This window comes from Leptinotarsa decemlineata, unplaced genomic scaffold (genome assembly GCF_025532065.1).
Source record: "Leptinotarsa decemlineata unplaced genomic scaffold, Ldec_3_MD MMD2_tig00026294_RagTag_RagTag, whole genome shotgun sequence".
Classification (NCBI taxonomy): domain Eukaryota; kingdom Metazoa; phylum Arthropoda; class Insecta; order Coleoptera; family Chrysomelidae; genus Leptinotarsa; species Leptinotarsa decemlineata.
The window spans coordinates 10,553,586-10,577,087 of NW_027412674.1; the positions used below are offsets into that span (position 1 = coordinate 10,553,586).

General features: G+C 36.5%; 1 protein-coding gene across 1 annotated transcript in view; it reads left to right on the forward strand.

Moving 5' to 3' along the window:
- The window catches only part of LOC111515918 (ATP-binding cassette sub-family G member 8), a 139,481-nt gene that overhangs the window by 67,142 nt on the left and 48,837 nt on the right, over positions 1–23,502 (forward strand). The window contains exon 2 of the mRNA XM_074180342.1: positions 10,795–10,960. Within this exon, the coding sequence (XP_074036443.1) occupies positions 10,815–10,960 (146 nt within the window). The 5' untranslated portion in view covers positions 10,795–10,814. The remainder of the gene's footprint in view (positions 1–10,794; positions 10,961–23,502) is intronic.

Here is a 23,502-nt window from a genome sequence, read left to right on the forward strand (position 1 = left end):
CTCCAACTTTTTGTGTTGTAACTTCGGAATGAAAAAAGTGAAAAATTTCTACGAAAACAGTCAAACAATTTCTCAAAAAAAAACTGTCATCTCACGGTTTTTAACTTGTCTGCATGAAGCTGAAAACAGTTTTATCACAGTTCTTTTGTAAGGAATTTCATCACTATTTTCATTTCGAAGTTACAACACAAAAAGTTGAAGAAAAAGTGAGCAATTTGAAGTTCAGTGAATAACTATTTCAAAACGTGGAAAAATTTTCAAAACTGATTTTCTTCCACTTCCATCCAATATACTTCAATATCTTTTCCGCGACAGAATTGAAATTGTTTTTCTCAGCTGCACGTTTGACCTATCATTGAAAATTATTAACATTGTCTCTATAAGGTCAATCTGCGATACGGATGTGAAAGATTTCAGTTTCGAAATAGTATTGAGTCACCACAGGTATGATTTCACTGAATTAATTCTCAAATACACATCGAAGTCGTAAACATTCTTGGAAATCCTTGGGAAGTGAATCCTTCGAATTCCCGAATAAATGTGATTCAATAACATTTTGAAATCTTGAGTAATGGACTCCACATGCGAATACAGATCACTTTGATGACTTGATGAAGTTATCATTCTGTATCTTCATGACTTTGAAAGAATAAAAAAGAAAAATATACATTCTCTCAATCGTTTCATATCTTCGTTTGAGTTTCTACGAAACTGGGATGTGTCCGACACATTTCACAAACATTTTTTCGCTTGAATGTGATTGGTTTCAAAATAATGGAAGTTGCCGCAATTACCGGTTAATTGGAGAGTAATCTGACCTACATACGGTGCTCCATTATAAAAACTACAGCGGGATATTAATTATTCAGTCTGGTCATGATGAGAAATGGTGCTCCATTAGCTATAATTATACATTAACAAGACATATGTGCATTGTACATTAGGGAAATAACTCAATTCGATTCCAGCTTCGAGAGGAATATGTCATATCATTTGAGAAATATTTCGAGGTTCAGAGTTGATAAAAAAGTCGAGCTGGGACCTACTACTCATGATATCCTGAATATCCAACACGTTGATAATTTTTTGTTATGATTTTCGATGAGTAAGAGGTCATTGTTTCAATGTATCTAATAATTAGTCTTTCAACAGGCACTTCTGAACTATGACAATTGATAACGGCCATCTTGTTGAAGCCACATCTGTCAAATTGAACTATTTTGTCAAATCATCTTAGACGGACATTGCATTCCACAACACTTGCAAATGATAGAATTGTTTTATCAAAATGGGTGTTCTATTCGGACAACGCGAACGTACCGGCGCTTCGCCTATTTTACGGTGGTCATAATCGTCCTACCATGAAAACTATTCGCAATGTGTTGGATAAATTTGAGTCCACTGATTCAGTAAACGATCGACCAACACCCGTACGTCGTCTGTCTGTCTATGAGAGTCTGCAGTCAATTTTACGTCGCTTTTTACTCGCAATTTTACTCGGCTTTTCGCAGACCAAAGTTTTGCGAATTTTGCACTATTGAGCCTACACCAGTACAAAATTCAACTAACCCGGGAACTGAATGTGAACGACCATAAACAACGACGTGTGTTCGCTGAATTGAGCTCTGGATCAGTTGGCAACTCACCCTTATTTTCATCGAAAAAATATCTTCAGCGTTGAGGTCCATTTCTGGATGGGAACGTGAACAAACGAACTTGAGACGATATTAATACACATGAGATCCATTAGCGTCCTATGCATCCCGAAAAAGTCACTATTTGAGGTGGATTTTGGCCTGGTGGCGTCATTGGTTTATTTAAATGTCGGAAACGACATTTGCCAGACCATCACTGTCACCGGCGAGCATTATAGGTTGATGATGACCTACGTCTTCTGGTCTTTATTGGATCAGGACACCAATGACATATGGTTTCAACAGAACGGCGTTACGTAACACACAGCTCAACCACATCGGATATTCTGCAACAGCGATTTGAGGGCATAGTTATCTCACGTGGGGGTGATGTGAAGTGGCCACAGCGATCGTACGATTTGATCCCGTTAGACTTTTTCTTAAATTGCAAGTGTATGCAAATAAGGTACAAATCACAGCGATCCTTAAAGCCAACATAACCCATGCCATTGGTCAAATTCAACCTGATTCATGCGCCAGAATTATGGAAAATTGGACGTTTCGGATGCGTTCCACTCAGAGAAGCCATGGCGGACGAATCAAGCGAAGTAAGCGCTCATGGCATACAGCAGAACCAGGAAAAGGCCATCATCTATATAAATATAGTTCATAAAACAAAAAAACACGCTTTTGAAGAACATCGAACTGAAAAGTTGAAACTATTTATTTTTAAATAAGCCTAACACAATGAAGAACGAAAAATACTAGTATAATTGGGAAAAAAGCGACGGGTGCTTGATATATAAAAAATATGGCACACAGCGCCCACACTTTCTTTACAATAATGCAAGTTTTTTCCCTTCGTTATTGTTTTAAGCTTATTTAAATAAAAAAATTATTTTTTATTTCGATGTTCTTTAAAAGCGTGTTTTTTAGTTTTTAAACTATATTTATTTTTCATTTTTCAGTTTCGTATGCTATAAAAGCGCGTTTTTTAGTCTCTTCAAACTATATTTATTTTATCTCAACTTTGGGATCAATCAGCCGTATATTGTTTAAAAAAATGACCATTAATATTTTCCGATTCCGGAAAGGGAGCTTGAAAATTAGCTAGTGTCGAACATAGTCGAAGGTCTTAATCAGGGAAAGCACTCATCTTTGACATTATGTGACCTGACTAAGGCATTTGATTGTGTATCGCATAGTATTTTGATGAGCTACTATGGTGTCCGGGGTACAGTTCTCAAGCTCGTCCAATCTCATCTAACAAATCGGTGCCAATTTGTTGAATTGAACAACGTAAAGTCAGACCTCAAAGAAATGAAGCATGATGTTCCTCAGGGATCCGTTTTAGGTCCACTATTGTTCTTGATCTACATCAATGACCTATGCAGTCTCATGAAACCAGCATGTTGTATCTTGTTTGCAAATCATATAACTTCAATGTGCTCTAGTAAACACTTTACTAGAGCACATTGTTGCAACAAATGTTGAAAAATAGCAAAACATTAGCTTACAATTGGTTTGCTGCTAACAAACTCACCTTGAATGAAGATGAAACTCAAAATATGAGCGTATCTTCCAATCGCAATATTCCCCAATCTAAAAGTGTTAAGCTTTTAGGATTCACTATTGACCATAGATTGAGCTGGTCTGATCATATCAAAGCTATGCTCAGCAAATTCTCTACTGTTTTCTTCGTTTTGAGGCGACTGAACGATGTGGTCACCTTAATGACGCTGAAAAGATCCTACTTCGGATTATTTCACCTAGTTATTTCTTATGGTATTCTCATTTGGGGACATAATCTGACTATCAGTCAAAGATATTCACTGAACTTAAATCTTTATAATCATCTTCATACATCTGTGAAGTGGCTCAACCTTACTCAATTTAAATTTGTTATCAAAAGCTTTCTCCTCCAACACTGTTTTTATAATATAGAGGAATATATTGAAATGGCGGGATCTTTGACTTGCGAAAGGCCTCATTAAATCAACTTACCTACATTTTAATTTTAGCGACATATTTGAAAGCTTTTATATTTATGATTTTATTCATACTTATATTCTTTACTTATACTTATTCCATAGTAGATGAATTTTATCTCTGATCAAGGATTTCTGTATTTGTGATTTGCCATAAATGTACAACTGTATGTAAAATGGTCAAATAAAGTACTCTACTATACTCTACTCTACCAAGCCCAAGGCAGCAGGCGCGCAAAGGAGGGTTACAAATAAGACAGCAGGCGCGCGTGTTGATGAAAAAAAATGCTTTTTTCAAATGAAGAAATACATGTTAAGTGAGTTCGAATTATATCAATGGGGTTATGTACAGCGCCATCTGCCCGCGAATAGATCAAGCAATAATGTCGATAGTTCTGTCAAATACAAATTCCGAGCGTGAGAGTTACAAACAAACAAACATACATATATACATACATACAGGTGACGCTAATAAATGCGTGTTGATAATAATAAAACCTTCATGAGTAACTCTTTCCTCCTCTTCTCGTGAAGTGGAATTGTAATGGCAACTGTCTCTTTGACGGAAAATTGAATATATTGGGGTTGTATAACTGAATCATCAGCTCCAGCTAAGAGTCGGAGACATCACCTTATGTAAATTTGAGGCACTAGATCATAGAAGGCATGGATGGCGGTGGCAACGGAAGATCCAAAATTTGACCATTAGAATACGATAAATATGTGAACAAAAACTTTCTCAAACTAGTGAAGAAAACAAGTTCATTGAAAAGGAGGTCATAAACATTTTGGAGAATTTTTTTCCGAAACTTTCTTTCTGAAACAAAATGACTTCCATACGAAGAATTTCCATCTTGCAATAATAAGATATAGCAAAATAATACCTAGTTGTTCGATTCAGACCAATGTCTCGTGATAGAAAGAGGAATTCGTGATAGTTGTAGACTCGCAAATGTAGTATACATCTTCCATAGTTCGTATCGTTGGAATTATTTTCAAAATTATTCAAAGTTCATTCAAAATCGACTCGAATAAATATCAAAATACAAATAACTTCACCTATAACTCAGAAAGATTCATAATATGAAGCACATGCTCTTTTCATGCTCTACTAGTATTCTAGATATCTGAAATTTTGATGTTGATTGATAATTCTAGATATTTTGAAGCGAAAAAAAAATGCCTCCATTTTCTTTTTTCAAATGTCTCAGTAACAGAAATTATGTTTCAAGTTCGAAATTGGGTTAGGTTAGGTTAGATCCAAAGTGAGTTGGTCTGTTCGACCCTCCACTGTAACCCGCAAGGGTCAAGTCTTTCTATTGAAGAGAGTCGTTTTTGGCAATTTGCTACCAATTTAGACGTTGCTCGGTAGGAGCCAAGACTTCCTAACGACTGTCCGAGAATTTTTTTTTGACTTGTGTATGACGTTGGATTCTTTCAATCTCTCCGCACACAATTCAATTCCGCTTAACTTACAATTGCATAAGAAGTTAGAAATTACTTCGATACAATCTCTCACTAGCTTATTCAAAACCTGCAATGATTTTCGAAATTTTTGATTTTTTTTTTAGATATATATGTTATGATATAGCAATTACATCCCATTCAGCTCTGAGTAGAACAATAAAAGTACGTCTTCTACACAACGCATACCATCTGTTGCCTATTCATGTATGAGTCGCGTTTTGTATGTCTATTATTCACAAATATTCAACTATTATTATTCCGTTAACCATTTGGCAGGTGTGTCTTGAGTAATATCAATCAAATCTTGATATGGCAATAATCAATAAATTGTACAAATTATCTCCTAAGTTTTCATGGCTAGTTACACCGTTATTGACACGAATTATTGATCGTTGAAATACCATTGTTAGATTCATTATTCGAATTATCTATAATATGAGCCTGTGAGGAATAAAGGATAAGATTAGTAAAAAAAATTGATCATCAGAAATTCTCGAGCACGTCAGAATAAATTAGGGTGAGTGAATTACCTGGTAAAAAGTGTATATTCCAGTTATCTGACAATTTGAGAGTGACGTAAAGAAAGAGGAGGGCAGCAAAGTTGTAAAAAATAACGTCATTTCGACATTTTGAAGGAAATAATTCAAGGATAACGAAAAATATATAATCTGACGATTTCCGCAAGCCGAAATAACAAAAAATCGTCGATAAAGTTTAATGCGTGCAGCTGTGTGATACCTGTATTTCCCTTTCCAAGTTTCTATTCCTGTATTCTCTATTAACTTTTTCTCTATATGTTACTCTCTTACTCCGTTCCCACTCTGAATTCTATTGCCATCACAGCTGATCACAGAGACTCGTTCGTGTTGAAGATGATTAATTAATCAATTAATTGATGGATGTGGTGGAAAATCATAATGAAGAAAAGAGAAATTAAACTTTCCATGTTTTTAACAACTTTTATTTATACAATTTATAACGACATTTTCAAACTTATACAATATATAAGTTTGAAAATGTGCTTATAGGACGAAACTGCAGTAACGTTACTTACAAATGAAAGTGGGAAAAAACATAGAAAATTTCATTTCTCTTTTCTTAATCAATTGATTGTAAAAAATTATTTTTTTTAGCATTTAAAAAAAAATATTTTCTTATAAATACAAGTATTATACTTAAAAAACATACACTTATTTATTTGCATGCTATTTCCTGAGTTCTTCAGTTGATTGAACTCAATGAATTAAAAAAATAAAAGAAAAATATTGTTTTTGTCAGATTAAGCCAATCCCTCTAGATAATCGTCAGATTATGAGACAGCACGTCTAAAATATGAAGATGAACCATACATATTTCAATCTGACGCGCTTGAGTATTTCAAAATGGTGACTTGAATTTTGCACATTATAATAATCGCCGCGAGTTTGCGTCAGATCGAAATCGTCAGATTATTGAATGAGAGCTTTTTTTTGTTGCACTCAACACCCCCTTAAAAAATCTGACGCGTTCAGATAAATTTTTTTTCTTTGAACTTTTAACCCTTACGTACAACCACCCACATCATGCAAACGATCAGATTAACATACCAACATTATTAAAAATACGTAGGACATTGATGCTATCAATATCTTATGCGCTCGAGTATGTCCATGCAGCAGTATTTTTTTACATATTTAAAAATGTATAGCCACTTCCCCCATCTTCTTCTCATCATCTAAGCTTTGCAACCTAATATGTCTCAATGATGCTCGAGTAAATCCCCATTTTGCATCGTGGGCTCCCCTGCTACTGAAAGAGCAATTCGTTCAGGCCAGTCTTCATATTATCTACACTGTGAGTTAATGAACTGACACCTATGTATGACTTGCCCACTCGTTTTGTGAAGTTTTCTTCCTTGCCGAAAGAATTGGGCAAATTTCAGATATGCGGTTGGTTACCTCGTTCACAGGCAGATAGGGCGTTGACAAACATGATGTTTGTTGTTCACTTCTGCAAAGTTTAAGGAATGATACTCTGGAAGGAATTCGATTCTCAATTATCGGAAATCATCGACTTCATGTTGATGATAGATACTACCTTGCACTGACGAGTGTCCAAGCAGTCCCAAACCGGTCTGCAAGTGTGATACAGTAATTGAAAACCGATTCCACCAGTTGTATCGGCAACAGCATATGCAGGAATAACTTCAGTGAATAATCCTGCACTGACTCCTGTCGGGTATAATCCAACGCCTTTCGTGGTTTTAGCCAAGGTTTTAGCCAGTAATTTTCCAGAAGAAGGAATATTACTGACAAAGCGTGTGTAAATAAGATAAAAATAATAATAATATTTCTTTATTTCATCATTTGAACGCACAAAGGTTACATAAATGATTTAAAAACGTCAATATTTCAGTTACATAATTACATTGAGCAAAGACATGTCAACAATACAAATTTACATATACATGTATATATAAAAAAATCAATTAAATAGTTTATATAGTTTAAAATTATTATCAGGAAAAGAAATCGTCTATGGAATAACAACACTCACTAAATAGGATCTTTTTCAGTCTTGATTTAAAAATGTGAACATTGGGGGATGATTTTATATGATCATCAAGAATATTATAGAGCTTACAACCAATACAATAAACATTTCTTTGATACAGAGATCTGCTATAAAAATCAGGCTGCAAGAGATTTCTATGATGAGTGTTATAGCAATGATTGTTATCTATTGCAAACTTATTTTCATTCTTATAGATATAAGTGCAAGCTTTCAGTATATATAAACTGTAAACTGTTAATACACCAAGAGTTATCAAGTATTGACGACAACTGGTTATCATATCAATACTTTCCATAATTCGAATTGCGTATTTTTGAAGAATGAAGATCTGATTCATATGGGCACTATTTCCCCAATTCAGTATATCATACTTCATGTGGGAGTGAGAATGTGCAAAGTACAGCGTAAGCAAGACATTTTTCCTGCAGTGGTCTTTCATATACTTTATGCTCTAGCAACTAGTTTTCAGTTTATTAGACAATAGTTCTATATGACTTGACCATTGCATATGTTTGTCGAAAATTACTCCCAAAAGTTTCACCTCATCACTACAAGTTACTTGTTTTTCTGTATTTTTGAATAACACAGGTGATCTTTGTTTGGAGCGCCCAAAAATACTGTGACTGTTTCGTTGTGATTCAGTAACAGACAATTCTTTTCAGAACAACGAATGATATCTTCATAAATCTTCTCAGTTTTACTCAGTAGCATGTCTATGTTTTCTTCAAAAATTAGTAAACTGGTATCGTCTGCATAACACACTATTTTCATATCGTGGTTTCTTTCCATCAGACGGATTATATTCATTCACAAATATATTGAACAATGAAGGTCCCAATACAGCTCCTTGAGGTACATCTCTATTCATTTCACGGTAACTACTCAGAATTCCATTCAGTCTAACAACCTGACTTGTGCCATTTAAATATGATTCAAATAATTCCATACGATTCTAACTTAACACATAAAAGCCTATGATTGACTAAGTCGAAAGCTCTTGAAAAGTCAATGGATAAACCCAGAGCATATTTTCCTTTATCAATATTGTCTACAAGACATTTCTGAAAATCACACAGAGCAGATTCTGTGCTCATATTTTAACAAAATCCATGTTGATTTCTGGATAACAGTCTCTGACTCCACAAGAATGATGGGAGTTGATTAGCGATGTCCATTTCAATGAGTTTAGAGATACTTGATAATAAACTGATGGCTCTATAATTGGAAAAGTCATCAGAATCACCTTTTTTGTTCAACAAAGATTGATGAGAAAAGCCAATGGTTCACATAAGCCTGCATACGATTTTTTAGTAACTAGGTTGTTTGATATTTCATCAAATCCACTTGAGTTGGAAGATTTTAAATCACCAATCAATATTTCAACATCTACAGGTGTATCTGGCTTCAAAAAACGATTTTTTTGACACTGGCATATTCAACTTTAGATAATCCAGATCATGCTGATTTACCGAAAATGGTTCTCTAATAGTCATTTCCGAGGCAGACATCTGGAATAGGTATATTGTTTTTACAACGTCCTTTCAAATTATTAATAATTTTCCATACAGTTTTTGATTTATCATTTGCTTTCATCTTCAAATCATGATTATATCTTTTCTTAGCCTGTGACAATGCATTGCAGTAGCGTTTCTGTAGATCTGCTCTTGGTTGATGATATATTGGTTAAGAAGTTGCTAAATCCGATATAAGAGTTAATTATAAATGTATACAAAAAAATGTATACAGGCATGTACTAAGTCAATATAATTGAAAACCTATAAAAATATTTATACGTACATATGCACACATATATACATATGGAAATGTTCTAAAAAAGATGTTTACCACAATAAAGAAAGTGTCCACATGTCTAGAATGTGGCGATAAAAAAATGAAATATAAAAATCACGAGGAAAATTACACAAAACGTAAAATTGGTGTGTTATCGCAGAATCTGAATGAACTTATGATTTAATTTGGCAACTTACATCAACTTAGGATACGATGTATTCCAGAGTAGTGTTAGTGAAAGTTATCATCAAACAATTCGTTCAAACTATAATAGGATCTATCAGAAAATGTAACTTTGATTTTCTAAATTTGAAGGGTCTTTCTATATATTTAACGTATTTTGGAATGTGGTTGAATATTTTCAGGCCGTTGTAAATTACTGAGCTTTCAGTAAGTGGAAGGTGGGTATTGGTAGTCTGAAATGGTCAGTCTGACGAGTAGAGTGGTTAGAGGGAAGCCAAGGAAATTCATCTTCATACTTGTTTACCAAACAAGCCGTTTCTGATATGAAAATGACATCCACTGTCAAAATATTATTTATGATGAATATAGGCCTACAGTAGTCTTGTTTCATTTTGAAGAGATACTGTATCGCTCTTTTTTGGAGTACAAACACAGAATTCATATGGGTTCTAGAATATAGTCCCCAGATTGGAATTCCATATCCCAAGTGTGAGTTTTACAGTGAATAGTAAACGGATTCAGCTGCAGAGTATCCCATTTCTTTAGAAAATATTCTTACCGCATAACTACCCAAAGAAATATTTTAAGTGAGCGCTGTGATGTGGTTTTCAAATCTCAACTCGTTATCGATGATAATATCCCAGAATTTAGTGCTCAATTCATTCTCGATACCACTTTCATTGATAGAAATTGGAAAGTTATCAATAGAACTCCATTTAAAGATAAGGGATCAGCATCGCTACTTGATAATCCCGATATTTGAAGATATAATCTTGTGGAGATCTGGAGTATTTTTACTGTGCCATAGTATTGTGGTATCGTCTGCGAATAACTTTTTCATTATATTCAACGATGTCAGATCATTCATATACGAAAGAATGGACCAAGAATGGACCCCTGAGGTTAATTCCTGTGTTTCCTAAGGCAAATTACTTGTTGATTGAGCATGTCGTTCTAAGGACATATACTCGTAAACTGAAATTATTATAGACACCGATTTATGTTCACTTCATTCAGTTCAACAGATCTAGTCCATTTAATTTTGTATGTTAATCAAAATTGTTAATCATTTTCATGCGTTGAAAAAATAGTCAAAATTGATTTGATAGTCAATTTTTAAAATCTCAATTTTGAAAACAATCAGTGATTTTCAAGACGTTGATATATTTTTTTTACAGAAAGAAGATAGCTGTGAGCAATGGTGCGGAGTCGCACTCCCTCGCAAGGGGGAGGCTCGCAGGGCTTCGAAATGGAGAGGAAATACTCAGTTCCCTCTAATCCTGACTCTCGAGCTTTTTCTGGAGGAACTGCCAGTGAAGATCTCCATGCTTGGTCAATTTACAGGTTAGTGTTGATTCTCAATTGAATATTCATACTGCATGGGCTTGGGCCTAACACATAGATGGTACTAGTCTTTTTGCATTCACCGTTTTTTCAGTTAGTACTGACTTAAAACCTTGAAATTCCATGATATTCTACTCATGAGTTTGTGGCTTCAGGAGAGAACACTCCACTAAGCTACAGGTACTTAGTCTGGTTGAAAACACCATGGCAGATTTGAATCAAAATCGCAGAGTTCATGCCGTTTTATCAGACATCTCGAAGGCCTTCGACCGTGTATGACACGAAGGTTTTCTGCATAAAAAAGTCGCGTTCGACCTGCCTCGGAGCCTGATCCTGTGGATTGGGTCTTTCCTAAAAAAAGACAGAACTTTTCAGGTTAGAGTAGAGGGATCTCTGCTTGATAACAGAGAGATCCTCGCTGGAGTACTACAGAGGGCCGTGCTCTCTCCCAAGCGGTACTATCTCTACACCAGTGACTTCCAAGGTCTGAGCGTGTAAAAATATCTCTCTACGCCGACAACACGGCTCTCCTCTCGTCTTCCATGGGTCGGGACTTTGAGCGCTGGTACCTCGAATGGAAGATCCGTATGTACCCGGTCAAGACTCAGGTGATAACTATGGAAAGAACGATATCTTCTCCGGACAGAAAAGGGGAAGGGAGATCGACTGGCAAGCGCAGGTAAAGTACCTTGGTCTTCTAATAGACAATAGGCTCACCTGAAACCCGCACTTCATAACCGTGAAGGCAAAGATCGATGGTCGGATCAAATGTCTGTACCCTCTGATCAATAGACGATCCAAACTAAGCCTGAAGAATAAACTAAGATCTACAAAACGATGTTCAAACCTGCCATCATATATAATTCAGGCATCCGGGGATGAGAGGCTTCGTCTGATATCTCCATTCTGAAGAGATTGCAAAACAAGTTGATGAGGATGATTGTGTTTTTGAATCGATATGTGACAATGAATGAAACATGGATCCATCACTTCACTCCAAAATCAAAACAATCGTCTTCTCAATGGAGAGCGCCTGAGAGCACAACAGTCGGCTGGAAAGTGTTTTAGAAACGTAGTGTAATATTCATCGACTAGTTCAAAAAAGGAAATATCACCAACGGATAATATTATTTAGCGTTACTGGAGCGTTTGAAGGCCGAAATTTAAAAAAAAAATCCACATATGGCAAAGATTGAAATATCCTTTCATCAAGTCACAAGTAAATCAGAACGATAGTGAAACTACATGAATTGAGCTCCAAATTGCTCTCACATCCACAGTATTTGCCAGATTTGTCTCCCAGCGACTACGGGCTTTACGAAAACCTCAAAAAAATACTCACCGGTAAGAAACGTCGCTCAAATGAAGAGGTTATTTCTGAAACTGAGGCCTATTTTGTGGCAAAAATGAATCGTTTCACAAAAGTAGTATTGGAATGTTAGAGGGGAGCTGTAATGATTGGATGGCTTTCGATGGAGATTATGTTGACGGACAAAGCCAAGTTTCTACGAAAAAAAAAAAAGTTTTCTTTTTTAGGCCCAGGACTCTTCAGCGGTAATGATACTGATTGAATACGTGTTGGAAATGTTTTGATAACATTTTGATATTTTTTTCATTTTGGAAGTAGGAAAACCTAAATTTGACTCGTTCATATATGGGATAATAGAAAGATTTTTCCTTTGTTTTTACGTCATTGTTGGTGTGTAAATTGTTTTTAATATACCACCTCACCAAGCTATTTGAATCACGTTGCAACAAAGTAACGTCCAATGAATCTGTTGGCCTGAAAATTTTAAGGACATCTGCGAACATCAGGAAATTTGAATTTTCTAAAAATGATGTAATGTCATTAACAAAGATGTTGAACCGAAGAGTTGCTGTAAACCATATTCAATTTTCGCAATCATGTCGAAATTGTAAAAAAAAACAGAGGAAGTGAACATCCAATTTCCCAATCCTCGATTATAATACACAAACTGAGTCTGGCTTTTATCTCACAATAAACTTCATGGATACTTAACATACCTAACACGTATTGCTTTATCTGTCCATCTTCGCTATCCTAGAACAGTAAACAATAGTGGTAATCAATCAATAGAGCACAAGTTGGAAATATTGTGCAACCATTGTTGTTGTGTAATTTCTGCAATATAGAAATTCAATTGGCAATTCCTGATTTCATTAAAAAACTTAGTGTTGGTATCATTAGAACTCTCGTCCACTGAGAGCGGAAAGCTGAGAACTGCGAAGCAACGAATTCGTGCGAATGCCGTTCTTACGAAATCGTGCATGCCCATCGTCCATTGCTCAGTATTCGTCCGGATTCGTAGTAGGTGAGTTGGTTCTTTGGAACGGGTTCATCAATTATTCTGATAAAGAATTTTTCGCTTCGGAATTATCACTTTTGATTCATCGTCTAATCAGGCACAGACGATACTGACGAAAGCGGGAAATGTGGGTGAATCCCATTTACGCAAAATTGAAGGAGTTCGGTGAATTTACTCATTCGTGGCATGATCTTCAAATCGACGATGACCACCACTTTTTTCATTTTCGAATGAGAAAAGACACATTTCAATACATTATTGTAACTATTTTCGAATTAGATCGCATTCAAATCCCAGCAGAACGGGATCGGTTCACAATTTGCATCTAGTCGAACGAAAACTGACGAACGATACTGGCCAAGTGGACGCGGTCTCCTACCGATCCATGTGTTTGGATCGTTCGTGCGTTGTCGTGCGGATTCGCAGCTTTCCGTTTCCGATGAACAAGAGATCTTAGGTGGTGTATTCACGACAAAGCCGTTTCAGAATTTTAGGAGCAGGATCACATTTAAACCCATCAGACACTCACCAACACCAACACCAACACCATAAAGCGGCAGAAAATCCACATAACGACCTCATAAAATCGACTGAAAGTCAATTTCATTCAAACATAAAATATTTCTCATCGAACATGAAAAAAGCCGCTTGGAATGGTATTAACGAACTAAATGATGGACCGAAGAACATTAGAAATATTCCACTCTTCATTAATGAGAGTGTGCTACAAAAACCACACTTCAATTCTGAAATCTATAAAGATTTTTTTCATACAAATTATCCATCGCACTAGCGACCAAATCAACACAAGAAGTTCACGAGTATACCTGATAGTTCTTTCGTGGCATATGTTGCTGAACAAGAAGTGATGGGTTTCTACGAAATATAATAAATTGAATACAATCCTATATGACAAACAGAGAAATGGTTGTATTCTGCAATGGAGCGACATCTGAGTCAAAGACGGTTAAACTCGGGGTGCCACAGGGCTCTGTTCTAGGACCTCTACTGTTTCTTCTCTATATTAATGATCTTCCTCAATATATAAAGGGAGACTACGTCACAATGTTTGCTGATGATACAACGATAACTATAGCAGGCAATAATGCTGAGCAACTCATCAGCAAATCTGAACATATTATTGATCAGTTCACTACCTAGTGCCAAAGAAATAAACTCATTCTTAATACTTCTAAATCGATCAGTGTTAACTTCCACTTCAGAAGAAATATTCCAATTGGTCGATACTCTAGCTATGATATTAAAACTCCTGAAGAAAGAAAATTTTTAGGGACCTACCTAGACGCCAATCTGAATTGGGATATATATGTGCTGAGTAAAATAGAGCATATGTGCCATAAAACTGCTGAAATCCTGTTTGGATGAAACTGGCTTACTCAGCATATATTATGCCATGGCATTCCCTCATATAAGTCTGAATATTATGGCTTGGGGCAGAGCAAGGGATTTTTTCAGAGTCTTCATAGCACAGAAACGCATCATGAGGCTAGTCTTCAATATGGATTTCTGGGATAGCTGCCGGCCCCTCTTTATAGACAAAAAAATATTGACAGCCCCATCCATCTTCATTTTTGAATGTTTTTCATATGCTAGGCAAAACAATAAATTATATGATAAAACTGCTTCAAATCACAGTCATAATACAAGAAATGGTGTTCTTCTAAAAATCCCACAGCATCTCATGACAAGCTATAAAAAATTCCCTCAGTATAATGTCATTACGTGTTCCAGTAAGCTGCCAAATGTAGTTAAAAAAATCACAAGTGACAAATTTTCCATGATTATGTTAAAACTATGGTTTTAGAAAGATGTTATTACAGTTACCAAGATTTTTTAATTGACAATCTCACAATCAAATTCACAGTGGACGTAATTTTATTTAGAATAAATTATGTGAATGATGCAAAATGTTCAGTTGATTTGTGAGCATCTATGCTTACTTGTATATGTGTGTATATATGTATATGTATATATGTGTATATATCCTTCTCCTTCTCTTTTTATCTTTACTAGCTTGTAGTACAACTGACCTACCATATATACCCAAGTGTATCAAAAATGGTGAAAAAATATCATTATTATTATTTTTTTCACCGTAGTGTGCGCTGGTCAGGCCCTATCCCCCGAAGCCCCGATACATTCGGGAGGGCGCGCCAGCATTATCAACCAATGACCACTCCCCACACCGTGGGGTAAGTGATCATTGGGTCCGAGAATCATGTGCCCTGAGCAAGCGCAGTGAACCAAGAATGACAGCCTTCTGCATCTGTGCGGCTAAAATTTCTGCCTTAGTGCGGCAAGCCGATATGATTTTGAGATTCGAGAGTAGAGAGGACATCATTCCACCAAGGACTCCAACAATCAGAACAACCATCTTGACAGAGTGATCTGGATAGAGCCTGCGGAGTTCGAAGAGAAAATCTCGATATTTTATCCGTTTTTACTCCTCTTTTCTGACGATATTTGTCTCACCAGGAGCTGAAAACTCTACAACAAATATCGTTTCGCTCTGGTGGTCGAGAAGGACCATATCAGGCTTATTAGCTTGTATGAGCCTGAGGGTGGGGAACGAATAGTTCCAATAAATTCGGCACTTCTCGTTCCCCATAACAGATTCAATATCCCCCGGAGCGTAGGGAAACACCGGTGACACGTCAATACCGTAAGAGTGCCGTAGATGGTAATATAGCACTCTTAGGGCCGCGTTATGTCAATGGATATAGGCCGAGACCGCATATGCTGGCCATGCTGATAGCAAATGCATTAGGGGCTCGGGCGCCTCGCGGCAGGCCCTGCACCTTGTGTCAGGAACCTCTATACCCATCACGCGACTGCGGTATTGAAGACACCATACTGGCAAGCCATGATAAACCCCTCAGTTTCCGACTTCAGTCCACTCGACCTGAGAAAACCGAAGGTCAGGCGCTTTGACAAGCCAAAGTCTCCAATGTTATTGAAGAAGACCCCATGCAATGGCTCATCCTTGTGTTTCCGCAGAAGTAAGGTAATCGCTGCGGCTTTTACCTGAGCTTTTTGCTGAACAGGTTCCAACTCGGTGACAGAGTTGTGGTCACCTCATTTAGTGTCGAAAACTATACCCAGTTCATCAGCTGCTCAGGCAACTGCCCTAAAGAGAAATGATCCAATACCTACTCTCTCATGGTCACGGACCATGCAGAGAAGGGGATCCGAACTCCTGACGACTTTACAGGCTGTATCCAGCACCATTCTGTCATGCAGATAATCCAAACTCAATAGTCCACGGCCTCCCTGTTGTCCGTGGAACGGACGATTCGGGATGCAAACTCCTATATAGATGCATCATTTTTCGGGTCTTGATCCGTATCAAATGGGTGACCTTGTGCCTCCGGTTTTCGGGGGTGTTAAAGTTATACCATCAGAGCAACCATTTCGACAGAGTGATCTGGAAAGAGTCTGCGGAGTTCGAAGAGAAAATCTTGATATTTTACTATAATTTTTTTACGCTTAGAGATGTACAGTTTTCTGCTTCGAAACAGGGTTTCAAGCTTTTAAGAAGCAGCCTTTGCAATTTCAGCGACGTGTATGTGCCAAGACATATTGGTGTCCATTTGAACCCCTAACAATCTTATCGAAGCAGAAAGCAGAATTTTCTGTCCTGACATTCATATCCGGTTCGGAGACATTAATCTTCTTGGAGAAAACCGATGCCTAGATTTCCGTGGCATTGAATTGAACCTGGTTACTTTCACCTCAATTCGAAATCACCTCTAGATCCTCAATGGAAAATACATATCCTCATTAGAATATGCAACCTCCTGCTGCTGGTGAAGATGTGCATTCGCAGTCGATGTCCTGGAATCCAAATGGAATGACGAGACAAGTATGCTGTCGTCTGCAAAGCCATATATTGAAAGTATCTTTTTCCAGTGAGTGGTTGATATACATTAAGAGAAGAATTGGAGACGAAATTGCTCCCTAGCAATAGAGCAATGATGGTAAAAGTGTTCGAAAGACATCCATCGACGGCCACTTGCAGGGAACATTTTATCAGGAAGCTGAAGACTCATACACAACTGACCCAACAAGCCATATCATCGAAATTTGGCCAGCAAACCTTCATGCCACACACGGGTAAAAGCTTCAGAAATATCAAGCGCAAGAGCTCTTGACTCTCCATGTTTCTTGATAGCGTCCTTCCAAATATAGGTGACATACGCAAGAAGGTCGCTTGATGATCTTTTTTTCCGAAAGCCATATTGATGATCGCTCAAGATATTGAAGCCTTCCAAATACTCAAAGACATGGTGGTTCACGGCTTTTTCCATAATATTTGATATCACTGTTAGCAAAGCGACTGGTTTATAGTTATTTGGAAGATTTTCCTTGTTCTTTTTGGAAATAGGCTGGACGCGAGCAATCTTCCAATAAGAATAAAAAAACCTCTACATTGTAAGACAGGTTGAAAAGTCTGTGAGTTCATTGTCGTACTTTTCAAGTACGATCTAGACCAGACGCTTTGTTGATATTGAGCTGTTCCAAAATTCACCTGACCAGATGTTGTTCAGAAGTAATTTCTGGCATTGTGAATTCTAGTGTGGGAATAGTGGGTTGTGCCCTCACCAGAAAATTGACTCAGGACTGGGACTCAAATTGTTCAGCTGATATATTTGCTTTTTCCATGGCTGTTGTTGCAATTGAACCATCAGCTTGTGTTAATGGCATTGGCTACCGACCAGAAGAACCTAGATCCGTTGAGATTGACAAGCAGTTGATTCCTAATTCTTTGATTGTGAGGTTACTTGCTTTCATTTATTTTAATTTTGCAGCTGGCGATATTTTTGAAGGCAACAACTTACTCGCTATCGCCCCTCTCACCTACACAATCAATCTATCTCTAAAAGAAGTAATTTTCCCGTCTAGACTGGAGAATTCACTTGTCTCGCCTATTTTTGAAAAGTCTGATCCAGAAGATTTCGAAAATGATTGCACTATCACTGCCATACACTCTTTTTATGAGAAAATGATAGCATCTGAACCGTACGTAACCATATACAAAAAATCTCTTTCAAATCTGTTTTTCCGTTAATCAGCTGTCGCCCCCATACGAACAACAACTCTCAGAAGTCGAGAAACTTGTGCGAGCTAAGGACTAACGAGGTCTTACCTTTCAACGTGTGATTCCTAACACGGATTTCCTAACCTAGAGATTGTCTGTGCTATAGTGGTACTTGAGATATATTAATTGTATTCACTTGAAATGGATATGTTTCAACAGATTTTTGATAATTGATAATTTCCATAGCAGAACTAAGTGTTACGAAAGAATATTTTGCGGCAAACATTTTTTCTTCAGAGTTGTATTAACACATAAAATCACCCAACTGAAGCAATAGAATTTCTTGAAATTCTTCGCTACCTACATTTTGAAAAATATTTGATGTCAATAACCGGTTCAGTTGGTATTATTGAAAAATATATTTTTGTGCTTCTATTCAATCCACCTGGTTTGCACCATTTGAATCATTTCGAATATCATCGAGCTCATAATTTAGAGAAACTAGTTGAACGACTGTTATAATGGGATATTTTGCAATTTCTCCATGGGGATTTTATTTCAATGCCATTTACTTGAAGGCCTCCACTAATGAAAAAAAGAATCCAAAACAAAATCTCTTTTCCGATTTGGGACGTACTCTGTGAGTTTATTACACAAAATATAATTAAAATATAATCCGGTTATAATAAACTCGTTGAAAGAGTTTATGCACAGTTAACTTGAACACTCATTTTTCAGGTTTCCCAAATAAAATGTTATATTCTGCAACATTTTTCTTCTTTATAAATGATCGATATGATATCAGTTTCATGAATGGAGGATTTCAGTTCTGACTTCTACAGGAATAAATTAAAATGAAATTGGCCTTGACAGATTTTTTTTCAAACAGCTTCGTTTGTGCTCCAGTAACTGTATTGTTTTTCCTTAGACTCTTGGAACTTTTGAAGTCTCAGAAATAAATTTATATCCAATTTGGTGATATGGGGTGAGGGACAGATTTGTTAAATACCATGTACTTTGGGATGATCCACCTACATGTATTATCAAGACTACATTTAAAATTAGGTAGTAATACTGCTAGAGATGTGACGACAAATTATGAGGGTGGTGAAAAACATACCTCACACTAGTTCCTGAGTATAACCTAGACATCATTGAAATTGGTGATATTAAGGAACATGAGTTTGAAAATGCTATTAAGACACTGAAACCCAAAGCAGCCATTGGAATCGATGGCAATCCCGCCTACTTTTTCAAGGCTTATTGAACCACTGCAACCACTGACATTGATATTCAATCTTTCTCTGAAAGAAAATCGTTTTCCAAGCTTTCTCAAAATTGGCATACACAAAAGCCCCATACACAAAAGCGGCAATAAAAGAAACTACAGACCTATAACAGTCTTACCAGCTTTGTCGAAGATATTTGAACGAGTAATATATAATCGAGTATACAATCACGTGGATTCAGTAATAATCGACCAACAGCATGTCTTTATGCGTAATAAATCTACCATTACCAATTTATGCACATTAAGTTACTTTGTTACGGATGGAATAAAAAATGGTTATCAAATAGACGTTATATACACTGACCTGGCCAAGGCATTCGACAGAATTAACCACGAGGTTTTGATCCTGAAATTAAAAGCATTCGGTTTCACAAACAACACACTTGATTTCTTTCACTGCTATATATCCAACAGAATTCAGTTCATACAGTTCAACAACGTATCTTCATTCAAATTCACCGCTACTTCGGGAGTTACGCAGGGCTCGATTTTGGGACCTCTCCGTTTCGTGTTATTTGTTAATGATATTTCTCGATATATCGGGCATTCTCAATTTCTCCTATATGCCGATGATCTCAAGCTGTTTAGAAGAATCGAAAGCGAAAAAGATTCTGATATGCTTCAAGATGATCTCAATAATCTATTTACTTACTTTTCAGTATCTGACCTGTCTCTCAACGAAGCTAAATGCAAAATAATGAGTTTCACATGAAAGAAGTCACCTACTATCAAGGACTATTTCATTAATCATACGAATTTACAGAGAATCAATGAGATGAAAGATCTCGGGATCATTTTTACTGGTGTGTTCAGTTTCTCTGGGCACATTGAATACTTAGTATCTGAATGTTATAGAAAAATGAGCTTTATCTTAAGATCTAGCCGTGAATTCAATCACGATATTTGTTTGTTACTCTTTAACTCCATTGTTCGTTCTAAGCTGGAATATGGTTGTGTCATTTGGAATCCAAAGATTTTTTATATTCTGAAACTATAGAAAAAGTCCAGAAACGATTATTAAGAACCCTTTTTCTCAGAAAACACAATGTTTGGCCTTTATTTATATCGTATTCTAACCAATTACAAGAATTTAACATGCAACCATTGAAAGACCGCCGTGAATCCTCGGAAGTGATTTTTGTTTTTAACATTTTTCGAAAACTGAAAGTACTTGAAATTCTCTATAATATTGATTTTATTGTACCTGACGTAAGACTGAGAAGAAGATACAATCTATTTCGTATCTCATACAATTTGTCTCCTCTTCAACAATGTCTCGAAACAGTTAACAAAATGGCGAGGAACTGTGAACTGAATATATTCAGTATTACAGAGGGACAACTCCTCCGAATGCTCAAATGTGTCTGAATCTTTTTACGGCCATTTTATTATTTATTGTTTTATTAACTAATTAACGGAAAAAACAGATTTTAAACAGATATTGTAATAGTTTATATCGATTTTAACTGTATCACTCAATGAATACTATATGTAAGGAACTTTCGAAAAAAATGTACATCATGTAAGTGGAAACCATTCTGTATGTTGTTTTCAACCTGTCTTACAACAAAGAAATTTTTCGTTCTTGTTGTAAGATTACTAGCGTTCAGTCTATTCCCAAAAAAGGCAAGGAAAAGTTTCAAAATAACTATAGACCAGTCTCTTTGCTATCAGTGATATCAAAAATCCTGGAGAAAATTTTTGGAAGGCTGCAACATCTTGAGTGATCATCAATATCTATTTGAAAATCTGTTTCAAATCTGCTTTTCCATTAACCAGCTGTTGCACCCCTACGAACGACATCCCTTAGAAGTCGAAACTTGTGCCAGCTGAGGATTAACGAGGTCTTACCCTTTAACGTGTAATTCCTAACACAAAGATCAACAGGCGACCTGTTATCGCATCTAAGCCATATTTGGAATAACGCAGTCGAGAACCATGGAGAATCAAGAGCTGCAGCGCATGATATTTCTAAGGCATTTGACCGTGTGTGGCAAAAGGGTTTGCTGACCAAACGTCGATTCTATGGCTTGTGGAATCATCTTTGTGTGTGGCTCTTCAGCTTCGTGAAAAAAAGTTCCCTCAGTTCCTATCCATTGATTTGCATATGTTTCAGTTAAATACTGACGTGCTACTTGACTAAAATGGGCGGGAGCCCCATCATGCATAAAAAACATATCCCTTCTGACGCCCAAAGGAACTTCCTCCAGCAGTACTGGATGCACTTCTCTTAAAAATTGAACGTATGCCTCACCATTTAATCGAGAAGGTAGAAAATGAGGCCCAATTAAATTATCCCCAATAACTCCGAGCCACACGTTGAGAGAAAACTGTTATTGATGGTTAGTTTCGACAATAGCGTAAGGGGTTTCCATCAGCCCATATGTGGTAATTATGAAAATTAATAATCTTGTCCCGAGAAAAACTAGATTCGTCTGTGAATTCTATCGTCTTCAGAAAGTCAAAATTTGTTCAAATCATTTTCAGCATCCAATTGCAAAATTTAAGACGGTTCGGAAAGTCTCGCGGTAACAGTGCCTGTACTCATTGCAGATGGTAAGGGTATAAGAGTTATTCCTTTAAAATTCGAAATATCGTCATTTGATCAACATTTAGCTGAAAAGCAATCTTTCTAGTACTGTTAGTAGGTTGTTCTTCAATCAAATTAAGTACTGCTTCCTCAAGCTGTGGTGTTCGTACTTCTCGATGGCGACCACAATCCTGCGTTCTTTTGTCGAATGAACCATATTCTTGTAATCGTTGATGAAGTCGAGCAAATATTCAATGTGAAGGATGCTGCCGTTAGGGATACATTTCAGCATATCTTTCAGAAGCTTCTAACCCATTCCCCTGCGACAGACCGTAAACATAATGTCTATCAGCCATTTCCTCATTTGTGTACGCCATTTTTATAACAAGTGAATTATTAAAGTAACAAATTTGGAAAGGAACAACAACACACAATTAGTATTAATTCAATTTCGATAATTCACAAACTAACAGCGTCATACCAATTTAATTGTCACTATCACTAACAGCCACCTACTAGATAGATTAGTTTGGTATTTTCGCATTTATGACGATGAATCTCTGTAGTTGTTCGTAAAATAATTTTTTGCAGCGAACTGGTTTATTTTGGGCAAAAAACCCAAGAGAAATGTTATGTTTAGAATGAAACAGGCTCTCAGACGAAAAGTTACAATGGGAATAAATTTTAGGGGTTGCGTTTTTTACCCCTTACAAAAATGGGGTAGACCAAATGAATTTCTGGCTAAGGTTCTTTTTGGTAGTACAAAACCTCAGGTTAATTTCAATATTGTGACTTTTTAGTGCTTGTGAAAAAAATTGTTATACAAATTTTATGTACCCCCTTTATCTGTATGCTGTATCTTAACAAGGGATGCTTCAATGAAATTCCTTTATATCAAAGATCCTATCTTTTTTTCGATGAGGAATCACCTTCTTGAATGTTTTACACTTATTTAGTTACACCCTGTATTGTCTTCAATCCTTATTTTACTGCATATCAACGACTTACTGGAAGAAACTAAGAATCCAATATATTGCTTTACTGACGACAAACAATTGTCACGTCATTCCATTTGGATTCCAGGACACCGGCAACGGAGACACATTTTCACAGGCAGCAGGAGGTTGCATATCTTAATAAGGATCTAGAAGTGATTTCGAATTGGGGTGGAAGTAAACATGTTCAATTCAGTGCCACAAAACCCTAGACATCAGTTTTCTCCAAGAAGATAAATATCTCGTAACTGTATATCGTACTGTCAGATCAGACCAATTCGCATTCTGCTTCGATAAGTTTGTTAGAGGTTAAAATGGACACCAATATGTCTTGGCACAA